Source organism: Podarcis pityusensis (assembly GCF_964106645.2).
Source record: "Podarcis pityusensis genome assembly, chromosome: 9".
Taxonomy (NCBI): Eukaryota; Metazoa; Chordata; class Lepidosauria; order Squamata; family Lacertidae; genus Podarcis; species Podarcis pityusensis.
Genome location: NC_138034.1, coordinates 6,812,406 through 6,830,488, shown reverse-complemented (window position 1 = coordinate 6,830,488; position 18,083 = coordinate 6,812,406). Strand labels below are relative to the sequence as shown.

Here is an 18,083-nt window from a genome sequence, read left to right as displayed (position 1 = left end):
AGGTCACATCATCACGTTGTTGCCTCTGCCCTAGATGTTAAAAACGGTGAAGAACAACAGGGACAGGGGCCGTGTCAACCACAGTGCCGCTCTCTTTGGCTTCGGAGACGGGGGAGGCGGCCCAACTCAGAAGATCCTGGACAGGCTGAGGAGAATGAAGGACACGGATGGCTTGCCAAGGTCAGTCTCCCTTTGCTACGCTGACAAGCCCACTTTAAAAAGGAGAAACGAAAGCCTGGCTTCCTGTGGTTAGGAAGATGGACCCACAAAGGTATGGGCTGAATAAAAGATTTGTGGGAAGCCATATACAGTCATACCTTGGGATAAATATGCTTCAGGATAAGTATTTTCGGGTTGCGCTCCGCGGCGACCTGGAAGTAACAGAGCGCGCTACTTCCGGGTTTTGCCGCTCGCGTATGTGCAGATGGTCAAAATGACGTCACGCGCATGTGCGGAAGCGGCAAAACGTGACCCGCGCATGCGCAGTCGCGTCTTACGTTCTATTCAGGATGCGAACGGGGCTCCGGAACGGATCCCGTTCGCATCCCAAGGTACCACTGTAAAAGCCCCATAAACAAATTGGGATGAACACTCATTAACTCTCTGCATCTCCCCCCTGCATCCGGATGAACATTTACCTAGTTGGAGTACACTTTCCTGCACCTCAGGAGGTGGCGCAGCAGGGCCAGTGAGGGGCGTGGCCTGGAGGAAAGAGGGTGTGGCCTTTTGAGCATCCCCAGGACTGGACGGAGAGGCATTTAGTCTCTGGGCCTGCAGCTCTCCCCACCCCTGCTACAACTCGTGGTTTCTCTTTCTCTCCTTCTCATAGGGTTCAGATGTCCACCCCTGACCGGCTTTTCACTGCCCTGGAAAAGGAAAAGGCTCAGTTGTGTACCTGGGTTGGCGAACTGTTTCTGGAGCTCCATAATGGCACATACACCACACACGGACAGGTTAGTATGCACAGGAAAACAGTCAGACAGTCCTCTGGCTGAGAGTCAAAAGGTCTGTCCTTGGAAGCTTCTGTTCCCAAAGTTCTAAAACCAGCATCACCTTAGAAGTTCAACTTGGGGGAAGTTTGTCTTCATAATCCTCCTGTCGGTTGCTGCAGCGTCTGCTTATCTTGCTCTGTGAGACAGGAAAGGACAAACTTCCAGGTGCTGTTGGACTCCACATCCCATCAGCTCCAGCAAGCAGAGCCAATAGTCAGGAATGATGGGAGTTGTAGTCCAACAAAGGTCCGGAAGGCGGCAGGTTCTGGGTACAAATACGTAGAGTTGCAATGTTACAACTTGCAATCTCTGCTTATCGGTATCTGATTATTATCATCATCATCTATTAAATAATTAATTACAGCATTGAAATCCACTACGAAAAACAATTTAAAGCAACTGGCAATCATAAAAAGCAATGTGTCTGATCATTTCCTTCCATTGCTGTTTTCTGTAAATGTTTTCTCCTTTTGAAACCAGATTAAGAAGGGGAATCGGGAGTGTGAGCGCCTGCTCCACGATGTTGAGATTCTGAGTAGCTTTGCTTTGGCACAGAAAAGCTCTTTCCAGTACCCTTCTGCTAAGCTTCAGCACCTGTGGAGGTACAACTTTGATGTGAATATTTGGTGCTGTTCAGAATATGGGATCTTGCTGGGCTTTGTTGGGGTAGTAGAAAGGGTGGCCAAATCCTAAGAAAGATCACCCACCACCTTTTCCCTCCCCACTCCTATCATGGATCCTGCCTGCTCTCCATCTGAGAACTGTGACAAGGTGGTGGAGCCCCTGACCCGCAAATGCTTTGTATAGATGCCAGCTAGTTCCTCTCTTCCTTTGGGTCTCCTGATTTTTTGTCCCCTTTTGGTGGCAGGCTCCTCCTCCTGAATCAGTTCCATGATGTCTTGCCAGGCAGCTGTATCCAGCTGGTAGCTGAGGATGCCATGAGATACTATTCAGGTATGAATTTACCCTGGCCCTTGAGAGAGACCTCAAGAGGCCCTGCTCCTCAGCCTGCTATCGGGATACATTAGATTGGTCAGCCCCAGAGGCGGGGCCTTCGTGGTGGCAGCCCCAGTCACATGAATTCACTTCCTAGGGAGACACATGTTGCCCATATTTTACTGGGTTTAAGAATCTAGCACTACTTCTCTTCAGGTATTGAGCTGTCAGAATGACTATAGCATGGAACAGGGGTTTCTGAACCCTGGTCCTCAGACCAGCAGTGGTCCAAAAGCTTTATTTAGGTGGTCTGTGGCATGTCTGTGAAGAACACTTAGAATCTGCATTCTGCAATAAAATACAGTATAAGAAATAAAAGCAGCAGTACACATACAATTTAAAACCATGCCGTATCTGACACAAGGGACGCGGGTGGCGCTGTGGTGTAAACCACAGAGCCTAGGACTTGCCGATTGGAAGGTCAGCGGTTCGAATCCCCGCGACTGAGTAAGCTCCCGTTGTTCGGTCCCAGCTCCTGCCAACCTAGCAATTCAAAAGCACGTCAAAGTGCAAGTAGATAAATAGGGAATGTAAACAGTGTTTCCATGCGCTGCTCTGGTTTCACCAGAAGCAGCTTAGAAGCAGCTAGCCACATGACTCAGAAAAACTGTCTGTGGACAAATATCAGCTCCCTCCACCAGTACAGTGGTACCTCGGGTTACAGACGCTTCAGGTTACAAACTCTGCTAAACCAGAAATAGTACCTCGGGTTAAGAACTTTGCTTCAGGATGAGAACAGAAATCGTGCAGCGGCAGCAGCAGGAGGCCCCATTAGCTAAAGTGGTACCTCAGGTTAAGAACAGTTTCAGGTTAAGAACGGACCTCCGGAATGAATTAAGTTTTTAACCTGAGGTACCACTGTACTTTATTTTATCTTGGAGGACGGGCACCCAAAGCAACCCAAGGAACGCTAACTGGCAGTTGGGGTGTGTGACACCAGGACAGAAGGCGACTCGGAACAGAGTAACCGGGAAGAGGGCAGGTTCTAGCTGTGGAAAGGAACCATCCGCACGGCAACATTTTGTTGCAGGTCCCACTTGCCCCTTTTCAAATATGTTCTACCGCTTTAGCTCACTCTGGATGGGCAAGTTCCCTTAATGGAAATCCTTTCCCCCCAGAAATTTGCAGTGCTGGATCTCAACTTCTGAAAGATGCTGTGCAGTCCCTGTTTGGAGGCCTTTTGTCAAGCAGTCAAGAGACTAACGGTGGCATCCTTGTGATCAACACGTTGCCGTGGAAACGAACTGAAGTCATCCCCAAAGCTGGACCAGGAGGATCCAAGACCTTAGGTGCCAACAGTGCTTCAGGCCTAAAAACCTTTTGATTCACAGATAGATTACTTTATAGCAAGTTCTTCTTTATTGTAGTGTGTAAAGTACTTCTAATCGTTACAGAGTCCTTGCAATATTCTTAAGTGAAGGGATTGTTGCATTCACAAGAAGAAATGCTAAAACCTATTTTAGTCATGCCCATTAATTTCAGTATGCATTGTGACCCCAGGTGGGAGTGAGATACAGTGCAGAGGATTGTAGAAGGACTCGACCTTAGCAAATGCACCTGTCTTTTGGCTGATTCAAAGTTAACCTGTCTGTTTTGTACCTCTTTAGCCTTGGTGACAGTTCCTAGCATGGGCTACTGTGTTGTTCAAGATTCCTTACCTCCTCCATATCCCGTGACAGTGACCAAAGAGGTGAGCTCCTCTGTGGCTTTTGCCAGGAAACCGGAGTTAATAATATATGCCGCAGGGCTACCAAATGGTGGGCACCTGAGGGCACATGTGGTGGGACTGCCTCAAGGTTGCGGAATTCTGGGCCACGACGTTCAAAGATATTTCTTTAATTACAAATCACACTCGTCCCTCCTTCATATCTGGTGCTTCAGAATTATTTTCTGAAGCTGATAAAGAAAAAATAAGGAATTCATTTGCCACCTTTTGATGGCAGCAAGGATGTCTGGAGCAATGTTTTGGGAAACGTTTGAGCTAGTCAATTTGGCCTACTGGTACGCAAGGGTTTGGCAGGTAGCCTTGCTGGAAGAAAAATCCCGTAAACTGTCTCTAGGTGGATTCGTTCAAAAAGACAAGTTTGATGAAGTATGGTTTGATTTCATATAGTTTCAGAACAAGGAGGCATGTGGATGGATGCCCCTCCATGGAATAAGTTACATGAAAGTGCAGCAAATTCCATGACTTGGGAATGGAGATCCCGTTGCCTCTCTAGATGTTCTGTACTACAACTTGCACCACCCCGGGGGATGATGGGAGCTAGAGCCCCTCTTTCTCTAGCTGATGGGTGAATCCAGGCAGCCTGTGTTTCCCCTTATTCTTAGGCATCAGGGTGTGACTGTTGGGATGCTGCCAGGGAGACGGGGGCACCAGGCAGGCCCAGAGCTGGCTCCAGCCACCGGCCGGCAGCCGGGCGATCTCCAGGTCACGGAACAGCATCAATCAATCAGCGACTCGAGCCTCAGTAGCCTTCTGAAGCTACCGAGCACGCTAATTAGCAGAGTGAATAAATCTCCACAATGGAAATGGCGGACAGAGACATGTGTAAGCATTATTTACAACATTTATTCAGCATAGTTCAGGAACAAAGGAAAAAACATGTCTGCTTCCCTTCGTCTCCAGCAAAACAGCAATAGCAAAAGCAATATACAAAACAGAAGTTCCCAGCAGACTGTGCTGGAAGTAAACAGGCATGTGACACACAACAGTCATGCCTGTTCCCTTTTAAGGTGGAACGGAACTATATCCTAACAGTGACCTTCTAGCGGCTCTTGTTCCTTTTCATTTATTTAGTTCTTAAATCTTCCTCTGCAGGTGGATGGCTCTTTCATCATGAAGAATGGTCTTGTCCGGGTCTGTCTGGATACTCTGGGGCGTGTGACATCGCTTTGCTTAATGCATCCAGAGAGGTACTTTGAGAACTGAACTTTATTTGTTCTCAAATCAAGCCATGCAATTCCTTGACTCCTTGAGGGTGTGCTTTTCTCCTTAGAGAGTCAGTTCCTGAAGGTTGCTGCGCTAACCAGTTTGTGATATTTGACGACGTTCCATTGTATTGGGATGCCTGGGACGTTATGGACTATCACCTGGAGACCAGGTAGGTTGCCTGTCATCGTTTTGGCACAACGCTGCAGCTTGAGATTTCTTGTATGTAACAAAAGGATGCTGAAGAGCTTCTCTTCGCAGCAAAGGTTACGGCATCCATTCGGTCTCTCTTAAGACAGAGCTGGAATTGCAAATCGGTCAGAGAGAATCACACACGCTTCGCATCAATGGCACAATTTACCGTATTTTTTGCTCTATAAGACTCACTTTTTCCCTCCTAAAAAGTAAGGGGAAATGTGTGTGCGTCTTATGGAGCGAATGCAGGCTGCACAGCTATCACAGAAGCCAGAACAGCAAGAGGGATTGCTGCTTTCGCTGCGCAGTGATCCCTCTTGCTGTTCTGGCTTCTGAGATTCAGAATATTTTTTTTCTTGTTTTCCTCCTCCAAAAACAAGGTGCGTCTTGTGGTCTGGTGCGTCTTATAGAGCGAAAAATACGGTAGTTTAAACCACTAGAGCGCTTCCAGGTGTTGTTAAAAAATATCCAGGTGTATCACAAGCATGTAGGGAGAAATGGCCATACAACAAGTAAGCAAAAGCAAGGGCTTATATAAAAAGAAATAGCACATTTCCTTGTTTGAGAACACTGCATGTTTTCAGCATAGCTCAAAACTCAAATCTATGTATCTCAGGGTAAGCAATGTTTACCACTGTAAGGAATGTTCTTGCATTTTGGAACCCTTCTCACTCCTGTTCTCCTCTCTCTGTTACATACTCATTTCTCTTGAAAAATCTTTAGGCATAGCCATTCTTCCTTTGCAGAGGAAAGCAAAAAAGGACTAAGGAGGAGGGCGCAGTGCAGACTTACCTCTTAGTGTGAGTGGCATGGAGGGAACCAATGAAAGTGATGGCCAACAGACTGAAAACAAAGGGAAATGGAATGTCTAATTCACTAATGGAGCAAATAAAGGAGCAGCCAGTAGGGAGCCTGCTTTGCAGGGTTAGTTGCCAGAACCTCCGGTTAGAAGGTAGTATGTGATGGTGGAGGGAACTGCCTGAGACCTCGGAGAACTGCTGCCAGCCAGTGTAGTACTGATCTAGGTGGAGAAATGTCTGCCTCTGTGTAAGGGAACTTTATTTGATGGGACCAGGTGGGCAGGCACAGAACGAAATGAAATCTAATCTGCTATCTGAAACCTTTTGGCTTTTCTAGGTAGTGTGGTGGATTTCTTCAGTAAACACACCATTGTGATGCTTAAGATGGCTTTATCTGGTCACAATAGCGGCCTCTGGGGAGCCCACAAAAGTGGAGTCCCAAACCTATAAATCACACAGGCTTACATAGAGACATTCCTTCACCTTAGCTTTGCACATGTGTGGAAGTGAAGCCACGTTCTCAGTGGGAAAGTGCGCCTGCATCGTCAGAGCTGGATGCCTGATTCACCAACAGGAACACGGCGCCTGCTTTCTGTCAAACTAGCCCAAGGCTGAGTTTTTCCTGCACAAACATTCTTGACACCTCCTTAATACAGTCTGAGCAAGCAGATTCTCCTGACCGTATCCTTTCACACACACTTGTTTACATCTCTTCACATATGGGTATTGGGCATTTGAAACATGCCACAGAGTGTGTGCAGAGTAGACCACACAGATGGAAACACTGAAGAGATGCAAAAATATCTTTGCATGGTTTAATAACAAAACTCCTCTAACATACATCTTACGTAGTGTCTATAATCATCACCCATCCATCCACCAAGGGAGAGTAAGGTGCATACTGCACATTATATACCATTCACAATTGCTGACACAGCTAATTACAGTGACTTATCAGCACCTGCTACACTGGTAAAGGTAAAGGGACCCCTGACCATTAGGTCCAGTCGTGGATGACTCTGGGGTTGTGGTGCTCATCTCGCTTTATTGGCCGAGGGAGCCGGCGTACAGCTTCCGGGTCATGTGGCCAGCATGACTAAGCCGCTTCTGGAGAACCAGAGCAGCGCACGGAAACGCCATTTACCTTCCCGCTGGAGTGGTACCTATTTATCTACTTGCACTTTGATGTGCTTTCGAACTGCTAGGTTGGCAGGAGCAGGGACCAAGCAATGGGAGCTCACCCCGTCGTGGGGATTCAAACCGCCAACCTTCTGATTGGCAAGTCCTAGGCTCTGTGGTTTAACCCACAGTGCCACCCGCGTCCCTATGCTACACTGCTACGCAGCTGTAAAAACTAGGTCAGGATATGCACCCTGGCTTTTAAATTGGTACACACCCTGTGGAACAATAATGAACCCTAACATTTAAACAAACTATTCAACAATGGGCTGTCTACGCTACAGTAGTCAGCAGAGGCAGCTCCCCATGGGTATCGGGCTTTTTGTGCTCCCTCTTGTGAGGAGAAGCACCATCTTCTACTCAGAATAAAGCTTCCCACAGCCAGCATTGGAGGCAGTGATGCTCCTGAATACCACTTCCTGGAAACCACAAGAGGGGAGAGGGCTGCTCTTGTGATCGGTTCCTGCTTGTGGGATTCCCATTTTGGGCATTTGGTTGGCACTAGACGGGCTGGACAAGACGGGCCATTGGCTTGATCCAGCAGGGCTCTTTGGATATTCTTCCCTTACAGCCTAGAACAGCGGTCCCCAAACTAAGGCCCGTGGGCTGGATAAAGCCCGAGGGACTCGTTTATCCAGCCTGCGGCAACTGCCGCTGCCCGCTCTTACCAGTGCTGCGCTGCGCGGCTGCCCACTTCCGGGTCGGAGGAGCACCGGAAGTTGGTTGTGCACATGCGCAAGTGTTATTTCCGGTGCACATTCGGGTCGGAGGAGACCCGCGCACAAGCTATTTCCAGTGCTCCTCCGACCCGGAAGTGCGCCGGAAATAGTGTGTGCACACGCGTATGGGCACGCGCTCCCCCACCCTCCGGTCCGCCGCGCAATCGGCGCTGGAGACACCGGCCCAAGGTGCAGTAAGTTTGCTGACCCCTGGCCTGGAACTCTGAGCCAATGATTTCCTTGTAAATATCCCTTTCAGGAAGACCATTGCACATCTCCTTAAACCCTTGGAAATCATCCAGCCAGGGGGACTGCGGGGCAGTGTGACCTTCTCCCTTCAGATCAGCGAGAAGAGCATCCTTACTCAAGAGGTCATTCTGGACGCAGCATGCCCTCACGTCCGCTTCCAGACTCAGGTTCGATATGCTTGTAATCTTCTCTGGAAGCTCTTTCCCCTCCTAAATACACCCACACCTGTGTATGTTTTGTAAATCTGTTTTTTCCCCTTTAAATTAAATATTTTTAAAATTACATTTCAAGAAAAGATCGTACAAGGTTATGCAAAATACAGTGTTAGCAAACAGGGTCTGGTGACAATATACATAGTCCATATACCATTACTGACCACTGTCAAACAAATACAGACATAAAATAAAACCAAAATAAATAAACCACAGGTATGGGAATGTGTGGAAGGTAGCAAGTGGAGCTATCTATAGCACAGGCATCATAGTTAAAGAAGACAAGGTTACAAAACATGGACCCTGTTATACCAAGGAAAATGATGAAATGTGCTGAGTCAGTGTATAAGCCATATTTGTTTGTAGGCCAAGGGAGGTCTTTGCTTACCATAGCTGTCAACTTTTCCCTTTTCTTGCGAGGAATCGTATTCGGAATAAGGGAATTTCCCTTAAAAAAAAGGGAAACGCTGACAGCTGTGCTGCTTGCAAGTGAAATAAAGTCAGACCAAACAAGTATGAAATCGTCCTTTTTCTTTGACCCCTCAAGACTTTCAGCTTACTACGTTTTCCAGCAAGGCAATATCCCACACTTTAGATGGGTCCAGTCTAATTTTTTCCACAACTGTGCGATCCTCATTCCAGCTGCTATAAGTAGGTGCACTATCAAGCCTTTCTTATGCAATGTTTAAAATCTATTGATTCAGAATGCTTGATATTTCTGATTAAAAAAATATTATAAACGAGGCCTGCTGTGCAAAATCCAAAGGTTGCTTTTATAACCTTAGTCTATGAAAGATTGCAGCGTTTTGGGACTTTTAGCTTAGAGAAAAGGTGAACAAGAGGCACCATGATAGTTTAAAAAAATTGTGCCTGGGAGGGAGAAAGTGCATATAGAAAAGTTTTTCTTTCTCTCTCATAACAATAGAACTCAGAGGCATTCATTGAAGTTGAATGCTGGAGGATTCAGGACAGGTCAAAGAAAGGACTTCTTCTCACAGCGCATAGTTAAACTGCGGAACTCCCTGCCCCTGGAGGCAGTGATGGCCACCAGCTTGTTGTTGTTTAGTCATTTAGTTGTGTCTGACTCTTTTTGACCCCATGGACCAGAGCATGCCAGGCACTCCTGTCTTCCACTGCCTCCCGCAGTTTGGTCAAACGCATTGTTAGCAGCTTTGAGAACACTGTCCAACCATCTCATCCTCTGTCGTCCCCTTCTCCTTGTGCCCTCCATCTTTCCCAACATCAGGGTCTTTTCCAGGGAATCTTCTCATGAGGTGGCCAAAGTCTTGGAGCCTCAGCTTCAGGATCTGTCCTTCCAGTGAGCACTCAGGGCTGATTTCCTTCAGAATGGAGAGGTTTTTGATCTTCTTGCAGTCCATGGGACTCTCAAGAGTCTCCTCCAGCACCAGAATTCAAAAGCATCAATTCTTCGGTGATCAGCCCTCTTTATGGTCCAGCTCTCACTTCCATACATCACTACTGGGAAAACCATAGCTTTTACTATACGGACCTTTGTTGGCAAGGTGATGTCTCTACTTAAAAAGTAGAGACATCACCTTGCTGCTAGCTTAGATAGATTTAAAAGAAGATTAGACAGCTTCTTGGAGGAGAGGGCTATCAAAGGCTACCAGCCACTGTGGGAAGCAGCAATGCTGCTGGAAATGGTTGCTGGAATTTGTAGGAGCGGAGAAATTGCTCTTGGGCACGAATCCTACTTGCCGGTTTCCCACTGGGGCTTCTGCTGTGAGAACAGGATGCTGGACTGATTCAGCAGCCAGGCTCCTCTTAGGTTCTTGAGACAAAACATCTACTGCATTTTAGTGTTAGTGTGCTTGGCTCTGTGATAGGCCTTTTGAACACTGCATCATTAGGAACTTTGCTTGCCCCACCCCACCCCAATCTGTCATTTCAGTGAACTCTCTTGCGTTCCAAAAGCAAGGAAGGATTGGACTCTGATTAATAAAATACACACGAGGCTTGACCAGCAAGACTCTGGGAGGAAGGGCCAATAATAATCTGTCCACCCCTTAGCCCAGGTCGTTTTATTCACAAAAGAACTTTTTTACACAGTGTTCATAAGAACCAATCAGATTTCCTCTGAGCATTTCAAAAAAACCCCACGTGGGACAAAGTCAGGTCAGAAGAAATCCTTTTAACTACAAAGAAACTATTTCCTACTTAAACATGCATACGTGGTTAAGCTAAATAAACAGGAACCAAGAAGAAATGCATTTAGTACCCCCAGAGGTCATAAATTCATAGGAAAGAAAGACACATTTACCATCTCCGTATAAACTCTGTTCCTGGCCCTTAAGATCTATCTAAAGATTAACAAAAGCTACACCAAAGCTACCTTTTATCTTTATGGCTTAGGATGCCTGATGAAGCAATGAGTCTGTGTTTTAGACTGCTTTAGGCGTAGAAAATGGACAGTAGAGAAGATGGGCAGAGATGGAGAGGCTTGTGGGATTTAATCAGAAATTATTCTCAATGACTCAGACCCAGTCAACGCAATGCTTTCACTGCGGACACAATGGCTTGCTCCATATTTTCATAATTCCTCATAGCAATCCCACCTGACCCCCACAAACTCTACCCTAGTCTGGTTTCACTTTCCTTTGCTGTTTGGGACTGGCCTGGAATAAGGAGAACTCATCAGCTTTAGTAGGTTGTGTAGATGTTATGACACTTCCTGGTGACCTGGAAGTTCCTAGAGCAGGGGAGCCTCCAAATAAACTTGGAGAATGTATGTGTTTTATATGTAAGTAAGTAAGTACCGTATTTTTTGCTCTATAGGACACACTTTTCCCCCTCCAAAAATTAAGTGGAAATGTGTCTGCGTCCTATGGAGCGAATGCAGGCTCCTTGGCTTCAGCGATAGCAACAAGAAGCCTCCGAAGCGCAGAGGGAGAACTCCCCCCGCGTTCTGGAGGCTCCGTGGTGCTTTCGCTGAAGCCCCCGGAGCGCAGCGGGAGTTCCCGCTGCGCTCCGAAGGCTTGCAGATAGCCGCCTGAAGCCTGGAGAGCGAGAGGGGTCGGTGCACCCCGATCCCTCTTGCTCTCCAGGCTTCGCTTCGCTGGAGAGGCACTGCACAGTTTTCCCTCTCTGCGCAGCGCCCCTTCAGTGAAGCGGGAGGAGAAATGGAAGGGGCTCTGTTTCTCCTGCTGCTTCTCTGAAGGGGTGCTGAGCAGAGAGAGGGAGAATTTTTTTTCCCCTGTTCTCCCCCTCCTATGGTCCGGTGCATCCTATAGAGCGAAAAATACAGTAAGTAAGTAAATAAATAAATAAATAACTTTGAGATTGGGGGCAGGGCGGAGAACAAGGCACCTTTTCTCCTCTGATACGCTACACTTCTTGCTGGATCCACAGGTGGACTGGAATGAGGCTCATAAGTTCCTCAAGGTGGAATTCCCTGCCAAGGTCCGGAGCCCCAACGCCACATATGAGATACAGTTTGGCCACCTTCAGAGGCCAACACACTGGAACACCTCTTGGGACTGGGCTCGGTTTGAGGTGAGAATTTGCCCACAGACTCCTGGCCAAGATAGGTATTGCTGGGTGGCTGTCAACCTTTCTGTTTATCAACTGTCTACACCGGTGGTTCCCAAAGATTTTTGGGACACCGCCCCCTTGGTTCCATAAATTCAGAAGAAGTTTTCAGCAGGCATTTCAAAGTTGGCACAGGAGACGCCTGCTAAATCTCTCATGGCAAAGAGTTCTACAGGACCAGGCCAATGCCACCAAAGGCTCTGTTTCCTGCTGTTGCCAAATGAGTTCTCAGAGAACGAGCAACGACGCTCTTGCAGATGAACTCAGTGATCAAACTGGGACAGAAGGGTTCAGGCAATCCCTGAGTTAGCTGGACCTAAGTTGTTCAGGGCTTTGGAAGACCCTTGAACTGGGCGAAAGGACTGTGAACTCAGGCCTGGCACTGAAAACACAATCCCTGGGCTGAGCATATGCTCAGAGGCTCCTTAATTATGTGTGTGTATGTCCACCCTCCCAAGTGCTTAAAAAAAAATAATAGTTCTGGTTAATATACCTTAGGAATTCTAGTTTTAAAAACACAGGAGACCCTGCAAGCCTGAAGTTTGCTTATAAGAGTCGGTGGAGAAGAGAAGAGTCGGTGGAAGAAGATTGGAAGAAATTCAAAGACTATTTACAGAAATACTGCAAAATTAATGAATGTTAGAATGATGTTGGATTGAAGTTAAGTGGTTTCTAGCTGTACAGGCACAAAAGAATATGGAAAAATTGGTTTTTAATATGTAAAATGTAAAATTTAAAGTTATAATATATCAAGATTAAAGATTAGGATTAAAAAGGAGGGAAAGGAATTGTTGGATTAACATATTTAATTAGAATACAGAAGAGGGAGGTAAGAGGAGGTCCGGGAAACAAGTAAACGTAAAAGAAGTGAGGAAAAGATGAAATTGTTTTTGATTATTTTTTCTTTTTCTACCTTGTATTTTTTCTTTTCATTGTTAATTTTTTCTTTACTAATGTGGTCTTTTTTTTACTTTTCTGTGAAACTTTAATAAATATTATTTTAAAAAAAAAATGAAGTTTGCTTATAACTGCCCTGGATTATGATGCTTGTCCTAATATCTGCTTGGTTATTCTTTTTCCAAGGTGTGGAGCCACAAGTGGATGGACCTGTCTGAGCATGGCTTTGGGGTGGCCCTGCTGAACGACTCCAAATATGGCTGCTCCGTCCGGGGCAACGTGATGAGCCTTTCCCTGTGAGTTTTGGCAGGCAGGCAGGAAAAGATTTCTGGCGGGATGGCTTGAGGTCTTTGGTATTCCAGAATTTTGCTGTGTTTTCCTGGCGCTTTAGAAGGGAGCTTGCAGGTGCCTTGTGTATCTTGGCTCAGTGCACATCTAATGTTTGCCTGTTTGGCTACGTCAGGAATGGAGTAACAGAAGTGAGTCTGGGAATGGCCATGTTGATAGAACTGCACAGTCAATAACACAAGCGTCCCGTGCAAAGCTCAGAACAGATAAAAAGAAAGAACTTAGGCAGCGCAGAGTTAAACCGTGGAACTTAGATGGCTTTAAAAGAGGATTGAACAGTATCATTTATTATTCCTCTGATACTTGTTTAGAAAACCCAGTTAAAAGTCATTTTTCTGAAAAAAAAAGAGAATTAGACAAATTGACGAAGGAGAGGGCAATCGATGGCTGCTAGCCTCAATGGCTACACTCTCTCCATGTTCAGCAAAAGGTTCTGAATATCAGTTGCTGGAAACCACAGGAGGGCAGAGAGCTTTTGTGTTCAAATCCTACTTGTGGATTTCCTTTCGGTGCATCTGGTCGACCACTGTGGGAACAGGGCATTGGACTAGATGGGCAATTGGCTTGATCCAGCAGGCCAATTCTTACCTTCTTGTATAGTAATATATCATTTTCATCTGCATGAAGGTTAAGAGCACCAAAGTCGCCTGACGCCACAGCAGATATTGGGAGCCATCAGTTTACATATGCAGTGATGCCTCATGTAGGTAAGAAGAGTTTGGATTTGGATTTGATATCCCGCTTTATCACTACCCGAAGGAGTCTCAAAGCGGCTAACATTCTCCTTTCCCTTCCTCCCCCACAACAAACACTCTGTGAGGTGAGTGGGGCTGAGAGACTTCAGAGAAGTGTGACTGGCCCAAGGTCACCCAGCAGCTGCATGTGGAGGAGCGGAGACGTGAACCCGGTTCCCCAGATTACGAGTCTACCGCTCTTAACCACTACACCACACTGGCTAAGTGGAGCTTTTTGAAGCAACTAAACAGCCGCCTACAGGCATGGCGGTGAGGTGACTGTCCCTTTCTTGCCTCTGATGGCAAAGTGCTGTCTTCTGAACAGGTTCATTCCAGGAGGCGGAGGTGATCCGTCAGGCATACAACTTGAATTTCCCTCTTCACAAGGTGCCGTGCGTCTCAGGGCAGCACTCAGCTTGGAGCGCCTTCTCTGTGCAATCCCCAGCTGTTGTCCTGGAAGCAATAAAGCAGGTACGGGGCCCAAGTCACAAAGTGGCTTCTCTCGATGGCTACTAGTCCCAAGGGAAGCTCAGCTCTAACTCCACGGTCACAGGCAGCAGTGCTTCTGTATACCGGCTGCTGGGAACAAGAAGAGAGAGAATTCTTGTCCTTGGGTCCTGTTTACTGGTTTCCCACAAGGGGCATTGGGTTGAGCCAGGACTCTTCTAATGATGAGCACAGCATGAGATGGTAGGCAGACCTGGGCACTGCCCAGGTGCCCTCCGTTGCAGTATGCCAGGGGTGGGGAGCCACAGGCCTGAGAGCAAAATGTGGCCCTTCAAATCTCTCTGGCCCTTGGAGTTGAAAATATCAATAACAAAGAAACCAGAGTCATATCTCCTTGGATTGATAGATGAAGAGATACCACGGGGGGGGGGGGATTTTTTCATATGCAAGTACAGCTGCTAGAATAGTGATTGCTGCTAGGTGGAAGTCACAAGCTATACCCACAAAGGAGGAATGGGTTTGTAAACTAAATGAATATTTAATTTTGGCAAAATTAACTGCTATAATAAGAAATCAGTCGAATCAAAAATTAAAAAAAGGAGTGGAAATGTTTGGATGAATATATGGCAAAATATTGCTGGGGAAAAAGATACGCTAATATGCATAGATTAAAATGTGAAGTACTGGATGGAAGAAAAATTAGTAAGGAAAGATAAAAAGAATATATAGGTGATTTGAGAAGATTGTAGAATGCAAAGGTTGTTGTAAATTGCATAATGTGGAGGAAATCGAGTGGGGGCAGAGGGAAGTGGGAGGAAGGAGAATAATATGGTGGATTGAGGAAATAGAAATGTAAATGGATGGGGGGATGGGGAGGAAATGGTGTTAGCTTTAGTACATCTGTATTGTAATGTAATATGTGAAAACCAATAAAAAAAGAAAGAAGAAAAACAACAACAAAGAAAAAAAAATCTCTCTGGCCCTTGGGAATTTCTCCAAGCGGTGCCCCCCTGCCCATGCCCCTCGCCACCTTTGCCCTTGGCTTTTGTGATGGAAGAAAGGTGGGATACAAATTTAGTAAGTGGTCAGCCATAACCAATGGACCACAAGGAGAGAGGAGTGGTTGCACAGAGCTGGAGAAGAGTATTGTGCTGACTATGGGCTGATTATGGGACGCTTGTCTGTTTCCTTCCCTCCTTTCAGGCTGAGGACGTGCCAGGTGTGCTGGTGATCAGGCTGTATGAGTCACACGGCAGTACTGTGGTCACCTGGCTCCAGACGTCTCTCCCAGTCCAAGAGGCCATCATGTAAGTGTGTAAATGTAAACACCACAAGGCGCTTCCAGGTTGCTGCTGTTTTCAGGTGGAGTTCTATCACATCCTGGCATTCCGCTAAAGTTTATTTGGCACCCCTGACAAATAAATGCACTTCCCCCCAAAATTTGGATTTTTTGTACAGTGGTACCTCGGGTACGCGGGTGGCACTGTGGGTTAAACCACAGAGCCTAGGACTTGCCGATTGGAAGGTCGGCGGTTCGAATCCCTGTGATGGGGTGAGCGCCCGTTGTTCAGTCCCAGCTCCTGCCAACCTAGCAGTTTGAAAGCACGTCAAAGTGTAAGTAGATAAATAGGTACCGCTCCAGCGGGAAGTAAACGGCGTTTCCATGCGCTGCTCTGGTTCACCAGAAGCGGCTTAGTCATGCTGGCCACATGACCCGGAAGCTGTACGCCGGCTCCCTTGGCCAATAAAGCGAGATGAGCGCCGCAACCCCAGAGTCGGCCACGACTGGACCTAATGGTCAGGGGTCCCTTTACCTTGGGTTAAGTACTTAATTCATTCTGGAAGTCTGTTCTTAACCTGAAACTGTTCTTAACCTGAAGCACCACTTTAGCTAATGGGGCCTCCAGCTGCCGCTGCCATGCGATTTCTGTTCTCATCCTAAAGCAAAGTTCTTAACTCGAGGTACTATTTCTGGGTTAGCAGAGTCTGTAACCTGAAGCGTCTGTAACCCAAGGTACCACTGTAATAAAGAAAGCAGAGGGGAAGCGTACTGGAAAGTGTGAGATAATACTTGTTGGTCACAATGCTGTCTAACCTCCCAGCAAACAAATCTGAACGGATGCTTAGTGAGTAGCCGATCTCATCTCGCCTCCCGAATCAGGATGAATGCCCAGTGAATGGGTTTTCCGGACTGTGCTCAAAGAGTTTCACTCTTCTCCTTTCCTAGGTGCGACCTCCTAGAGCGGCCTGATCCAAGCAAGTGCGTGCCACTGGAGGAGCGTGGCCTGCGCCTCTCCTTTACACCTTTCCAAATACAAACTGTCCTGCTGACTTTGAAACAACCAGGCAGCAGCTGATCTTCTGGAGCACAAACTGCAAGCTTGGGCCTGAAGCTATGGCAGACACGGGTGGACTTGAAAGATCCGCACCATTCTTCTTCTTCTTCTTCTAAATAATTTTTTATTATTTTCCTTTAAACAGCTTTCAACAATACATTGATCAACATAAAAACCCTTTTTGCTCTGCCGAGCTTACGACTTCCCTTCAATCGGTATCCCATATCAAATCCAATCGTGCAATCTAACTTTACTATATGTCTACATTGTAGGATTTACTTCAATCCTGCTAGTGTCTTCAAATTTTTGCAATTATCATAAATAAATTTACTCCAGTCTCTTTGGAATTTCTGATCATCCTGGTCTCAGATCCTGCAGGTCAGTTTGACCGATTCAGCAAAGTCCATCATCTTCACCTGCCACTCCTTTAGGGGCCATGCTAATCTTCTCTGTATCCTTCCAATTTTAGTATATCTGCTGCCAAAGTGAGCACATCCACGCCATTCTTCTTATTTCATTTAACTAGAGCACTAAGGTCTGCCAACCTGTGGCAAGTGCAAAAAAGCTGCTGTGCGATGCCGCCAATGCAAAATGGCGGGCTGGGATGGCACTAGTGGCCTACTTTAACCAGTGAACTTCTATTTCCTGGGATGACCTACCTATTCTAAGTCTAAATCGTAGCTGTGATTCCTGCATTGCAGGGGGTTGGACTAGATGACCCTCGGGTCCCCTTCTAACGCTACTGTTCTACGATTCTATGAAATCTACACCTGGGATTCTTACATCTTCATTGACTTTGTGGCAGAGTGGGCAGCTTCTGTGTTACTATTGATAAACAACTGGGAAGTCGGAAGCTTTTGCTTATCTGCTGTGAATCATCCTGTTTCTGCTCAAACCTCCTTTTTAAAGGGGGTAAAGGTAAAGGGACCCCTGACCATTAGGTCCAGTCGTGACCGACTCTGGGGTTGCGCCGCTCATCTCGCTTTATTGGCCAAGGGAGCTGGTGTACAGCTTCCAGGTCATGTGGCCAGCATGACTAAGCCACTTCTGGCGAACCAGAGCAGCGCACGGAAAAGCTGTTTACCTTCCCGCCAGGGTGGTACCTATTTATCTACTTGCACTTTGATGTGCTTTCAAACTGCTAGGTGGGCAGGAGCGGGGACCGAGCAACGGGAGCTCACCCCATCGCGGGGATTCGAACCGCCGACCTTCTGATCAAGTCCTAGGCTCCATGGTTTAACCCACAGCGCCACCCGTGTCCCACTTTAAAGGGATGCGGCAACGCTTTTCTTCTAGAAAAAAAAGAATCCCCAGAAAGAAGGACTGGGCTATGGTTATAAGGCAGAGAAATAGCTGTGGTGGGGAGGGATGGAAATACTCTTCCGCATTCCAGGTTAACATCTACATGGCAGCTCAGGCCTCTCCTTGTCATTCCCTTTGGAATGTGTGGTAGGACTCTCTTTGACGTGGGGAGGTGTCCCCCCAGTCCTTGACAGCCCTT

General features: G+C 46.8%; 1 protein-coding gene across 2 annotated transcripts in view; it reads left to right on the top strand.

Moving 5' to 3' along the window:
* MAN2C1 (mannosidase alpha class 2C member 1) overlaps positions 1-17,435 on the top strand; it is a 36,207-nt gene extending 18,772 nt beyond the window's left edge. For both annotated transcript variants that reach the window (XM_081019857.1, XM_081019858.1), the window contains exons 12-26: positions 35-180; positions 830-953; positions 1,473-1,594; positions 1,861-1,946; positions 3,107-3,277; positions 3,596-3,678; positions 4,807-4,901; positions 4,985-5,089; positions 8,070-8,226; positions 11,641-11,784; positions 12,904-13,013; positions 13,693-13,772; positions 14,125-14,270; positions 15,450-15,553; positions 16,474-17,435. In XM_081019857.1, coding sequence (XP_080875983.1) covers positions 35-180; positions 830-953; positions 1,473-1,594; positions 1,861-1,946; positions 3,107-3,277; positions 3,596-3,678; positions 4,807-4,901; positions 4,985-5,089; positions 8,070-8,226; positions 11,641-11,784; positions 12,904-13,013; positions 13,693-13,772; positions 14,125-14,270; positions 15,450-15,553; positions 16,474-16,603 — 1,803 coding nt within the window. In that variant the 3' untranslated portion in view covers positions 16,604-17,435. The remainder of the gene's footprint in view (positions 1-34; positions 181-829; positions 954-1,472; positions 1,595-1,860; positions 1,947-3,106; positions 3,278-3,595; positions 3,679-4,806; positions 4,902-4,984; positions 5,090-8,069; positions 8,227-11,640; positions 11,785-12,903; positions 13,014-13,692; positions 13,773-14,124; positions 14,271-15,449; positions 15,554-16,473) is intronic.
* The last annotated feature ends 648 nt before the right edge of the window (positions 17,436-18,083 follow it).